The following is a 5,000-nucleotide window of genomic DNA, read 5'->3' on the forward strand; positions in this document are numbered from 1 at the left end:
AACAGGAAAACACGACAACAAATAGGAAAACACGACAGCAAACATGAAAACATGACAGCAAACAGGAAGACACGACAGCAAACAGGAAAACACGACAGCAAACAGGAAAACACGACAGCAAACATTAAAACACGACAGCAAACAGGAAAACACGACAACAAACAGGAAAACACGACAGCAAACAGGAAGACACGACAACAGGAAAACACGACAGCAAACAGGAAGACACGACAGCAAACAGGAAAACACGACAGCAAATAGGAAAACACGACAGCAAACAGGAAAACACGACAGCAAATAGGAAAACACGACAGCAAACAGGAAAACACGACAGCAAACAGGAAAACACGACAGCAAACAGGAAAACACAACGGCATTAACTTCTACCGTAAAGGTAGGGCCTATCTAGCAGAGGATGGAGCCTCCTGATTGGTCAGACTGTCTGTCTGTCTTTTAACAGGAAGGAGAGGTGAAAAACACGGAAAAGCTCCTACTTTTAACAGAGAGACAGTCCGTCTGTCCAATCAGGAGGCTCCGTCCTCTGCTAGATAGGCCCTACCTTTACGGTAGAAGTTAATGCCGTTGTGTTTTCCTATTTGCTGTCACGTTTTTCTATTTGCTGTCGTGTTTTCCTGTTTGTTGTCGTGTTTTCCTGTTTGCTGTCGTGTCTTCCTGTTTGCTGTCACGTTTTTCTATTTGCTGTTGTGATTTGCACCTCAGGGCCACCGTAGAAACCACACTATGATCATATTTTTCAATGAAAATGAGAATAATGAAGGTCATTCCCTCCAATATCGTGAATCATGTCGCAGTATCAGTTAGAAATGTTCCCCATATCGTGAAGCCCTAATAGAGCCAACATACAGTGTTTCCACATGTAAATGAGTTGTGATGGTTGGAAAAGTGGACAGACTTTTTTTTCTGTATTTTGTGTATCTGGTGCTTTCACACGCTGTGGCGGGACAAGAATGGACCAGAATCACATTGCAGTGAAAACCCACTAAGGTGGGCGCTTTATTTTTCTTTGTACAGCAAAATAAGGAGTGTAGCTCCCTTGTGGCGTGGCTGGTGTGCAGGGTTGGGGAACCTGCTGGGTAGGCGAGGTGCAGAAGGGGGGCTCACCGGTGAAGCTGGGCAAGGAGGGGAGAGGAGACCTCGAGATCCAGTGGAGACTGAAGAGACCTCCGGCTCCCGTCGTCCTCGGCTTGATTTACGGGCTTTCTGGGGGCAGGAAACAGAGCCGTGGTTAGCTTGAGGGGCAAACACAGACTCCCCTGCGTTAGTTGGTGTGGCTCCTTTTGTCCTGGCCTGACGAGGGCAAACGAGAGGCAGCTGGAGGCGGTGATTAGTGGTTGCCAGCCGTGCCTTGTTGTAGGCTGAGTTCTTGTTTTGCCAAACACAATGGGAGACCTTTGAAGGTGTGTACCCGGCCTGGCAACGATTCAGGGGCCATTTGGCCACAATGCATACAAACTTAGCAAAAAACCAGACACCAGACCAACCAACCAGGCACTCTCCATCCTACAAGGCTCTTCTCTTGGGAAACCCAAACCAAAAATCATACATTTCTTACCGTAACGGGAGATGGGACTGCTGCGTCTGGACGATGACGCTGTGAGCTGCTCTCCTGTAACACACAGAGAGAGTTACATATTGGACATTTAATCCCAGAGAAATGAGAAAGTCAGACTGTTTAAACCAGGAGAAGCTGAGGGACCTGCAGATGTGTCCTGTCTTCAGTCTCCTGGTCAGCTGGTCAACATCTGCACGGCTTTCTACGTCACTAGCTGAGACGAGGGGGCTAGGGGGCTAACCGTTAGCATGCTAGCTCGTTCTCAATGGCACAACACTGCTACATCACACACTAGTTCAAAACAAGAAATAACTCGTGCATTTACATGGAACTAAGCTTTAGGAGCTTTCCATCTTTCCTCTCCTCCCTCGACTATTTCTGACTGGCTCGATAGACGGAGACCGGAAGAACAACAGCTAACGGGGGGTGTTAAAACCTCTTTTTAGGAAACTCTGGGTACACAACCAATGTTGTCAGTGCTGTAGTTAAGGTGTAGAGTCCCTGGTGATACTTGGAGCAAAGCCTCATGTTGTGTCGAGCCTTCTTATTGGTTTAAACATAGATATTTTACTCAGGAAGCATTTTGGGGTTTCAGGGGGCTGGAGCGACACGCCGCCCATCGCCTTCGAGCACGGCGGCTCTGTGACCAACGTTGCGGTGAAGGTCGATGGGAAGCGTCCTATTGGAGCCCGAGCCCGTCGCATCAGAGAGCCCCGCCTACTGCTGGTCAGCTACACCGGCGGGCGGGACAGCGGGGTTTCCACGGAGACGGTGTGCAACAGCCTGGACGACCTGAAGGACTGCTGTCAGCCACACGCACCAGGTACAGAGAGTTAAAGAGGGAGGCAGGATTAATGACAGCTCTCTTCTAGATTAATCAGAGTGTGTGTGTCTGTGTGTTTTACAGGAGCCCTGCTGAAGGCGGTGTGTGTGTGCAGCGGTCTGGTGTCTCTCTCCTCCCAGCATGCTCTGGGTGATCAGCTGATGCAGCGGTGGGGGGGAGGTGTGGAGCTCCACAGCTGGTCTGTGCTGCCCACCGGGTCTGGACTCGGTGAGAAACCAACCTGCACCACAACAACTGACGTTGTATTGCTTTTCCTGATGTTTTTGGTGCTTTTTGACAACTAATGGTATTTTTATTTAATAAATATAACTTAATTAAGCGAGACCGCAGCAGTGAAACAAGCTACAATTATTGGGCGAGCGTGCTCCATCAGTCAGCGTCCACTAAAAGGTCTGTTGTTGCTGCTGACAGACTCAGATTATTATTCTAAGTGTCTGACAACATTATGAAAGGATCCCTACAGAGATAGACCTTTTAGTTAAAGAGTAAGATCCTTTTAGTTTAACATGAAACAGCCCCGAAATCGCCATCACCAAACTACACCAGACTCCATGTAAATAATCAGCACTTTTAGCGTGTATAGAGCCAGCATATCTCCACCAGACTCCATGTAAATAATCAAGACTTTTATCATCGTAAAACACACTTCATTCAAAGTGGACAGAAACTAAATAAAACTACCAAAAGCCGTCTTGGTTCATCTTTCCACTGTTCCAACAATCACCACTCTGGTTTGGTTGAAATAAACCCTTAATTCACCCATTTACATGTGGAAATATGCTGGCTCTATACACGCTAAAAGTCCTGATTATTTACATGGAGTCTGGTGGAGATATGCTGGCTCTATACACGCTAAAAGTCCTGATTATTTACATGGAGTCTGGTGGAAATATGCTGGCTCTATACACGCTAAAAGTCCTGATTATTTACATGGAGTCTGGTGGAGATATGCTGGCTCTATACACGCTAAAAGTCCTGATTATTTACATGGAGTCTGGTGTAGTTTGGTGATGGTGATTTCGGGGCTGTTTCATGTTAAACTAAAAGGATCTTCCTCTTTAACTAAAAGCTCTATCTCTGTAGGGATCCATCCCATAATGTTTTAAAGGTTAATTTGTTTGTACTGCAGTTCAGGATGTGAATGCGTCCTCCTCCACTGGGAGATGGTTAGTGGTTGATGCGTTGTTGTCCTGCAGGTACCAGCAGCATCCTGGCAGGGGCGCTGTTGGCTGCAGTCTACAGGTGTACGGGTCGAACCTACGACACGGACGCCCTGATCCATGGCGTCCTGTACCTGGAGCAGATCCTCACCACAGGTCTGTGTTCCCTTGTCTCTGCTGTCCCGTTCCCTCTGCGGAGCAGACCAACCCCGTCTGACTCAGAGCTGTCTCCTTCTCCTCCTGCAGGTGGGGGCTGGCAGGACCAGGTGGGGGGGCTGGTGGGCGGAGTCAAGGTGGCTCGCTCCAGAGCGTGTCTGCCGCTGCAGGTGGAAGTGGAACGTCTCAGCCCTCCGGACCACTTCCTGCTTTCTCTGGAGGAGCACCTCCTGCTGGTTTACACTGGCAAGACTCGCCTGGCCCGCAATCTGCTGCAGGTCGGTCTGCCTGTCTGTCTGTCTGTCTGTTTGTGTCTGCCTGCCTGTCTGTCTGTCTGTCTGTCTGTTTGTGTTTGCCTGCCTGCCTGCCTGTCTGTCTGTCTGTGTCTGCCTGTCTGCCTGTCTGTCTGTTTGTGTCTGTATGTTTGTGTCTGCCTGCCTGTCTGTCTGCCTGTCTATTTGTGTCTGTATGTTTGTGTCTGCCTGCCTGTCTGTCTGTCTATTTGTGTCTGTATGTTTGTGTCTGTCTGTCTGTCTGTCTGTGTCTGTCTGCCTGTTTGTGCCTGCCTGCCTGTCTGTCTGCCTGTATGTCTGTCTGTCTGTCTGTGTCTGCCTGTCTGTCTGTTTGTGTCTGTATGTTTGTGTCGGCCTGCCTGTCTGCCTGTCTGTGTCTGTCTGCCTGTCTATTTGTGTCTGTATGTTTGTGTTTGTCTGTCTGTTTGTGTCTGTCTGCCTGTTTGTGTCTGTCTGTTTGTGTCTGTATGTTTGTGCCTGCCTGTCTGTCTGCCTGTCTGCCTGTCTGTCTGCCTGTCTGTCTGTCTGTCTGCCTGCCTGTCTGCCTGTGTCTGCCTGCCTGCCTGTCTGTCTGTCTGCCTGTCTGTCTGTCTGCCTGTCTGTCTGTCTGCCTGAAAACAAGTACACACATAATCAATAAAAGATGTGATGGAGAGATGCAAAAAAACCAACATCAAGAGAGCAGCAGCTCCCAGCTGGAGAAGTGATGATGCTGATGTTGTGTCTGCAGGATGTGGTCCGTAGCTGGTACAGCCGCCTGCCCGCCATGGTCCACAACGCCCAGCAGCTGGTGGCCACCTCAGAGGAATGTGCCAGGGCCTGCTCACACGGTGAGAGCACCACCCTCTCCTAAAATAACCCAATCTCCAACTAATCTCCTAAATCCGCAAGATGACCCTCGAGGTTAATAACACGCGTGATCTGTTTTCATGCTAATCTGATGCGTCTCTAGCTTCAAACAAGCTGCTGCTTCC

At 49.1% G+C, this 5,000-nt stretch overlaps 1 protein-coding gene and 1 long non-coding RNA gene across 2 annotated transcripts in view; one reads left to right on the forward strand and one right to left on the reverse strand.

The window, feature by feature from the left end:
- fcsk (fucose kinase) overlaps positions 1–5,000 on the forward strand; it is a 24,329-nt gene that overhangs the window by 16,099 nt on the left and 3,230 nt on the right. Inside the window, 5 exon segments of the mRNA XM_078256337.1 lie at positions 2,169–2,396; positions 2,481–2,624; positions 3,614–3,733; positions 3,824–4,011; positions 4,757–4,856. Coding sequence (XP_078112463.1) covers positions 2,169–2,396; positions 2,481–2,624; positions 3,614–3,733; positions 3,824–4,011; positions 4,757–4,856 — 780 coding nt within the window.
- The window catches only part of LOC144521751 (uncharacterized), an 8,349-nt gene continuing 4,495 nt past the window's right edge, over positions 1,147–5,000 (reverse strand). Inside the window, exons 2-3 of the long non-coding RNA XR_013502352.1 lie at positions 1,574–1,627; positions 1,147–1,221 (exon numbers count right to left, since the gene is read on the reverse strand). This is a non-coding gene — a long non-coding RNA (uncharacterized LOC144521751). The remainder of the gene's footprint in view (positions 1,222–1,573; positions 1,628–5,000) is intronic.

The sequence above is a fragment of the Sander vitreus genome, chromosome 8 (assembly GCF_031162955.1).
Source record: "Sander vitreus isolate 19-12246 chromosome 8, sanVit1, whole genome shotgun sequence".
Classification (NCBI taxonomy): Eukaryota; Metazoa; Chordata; class Actinopteri; order Perciformes; family Percidae; genus Sander; species Sander vitreus.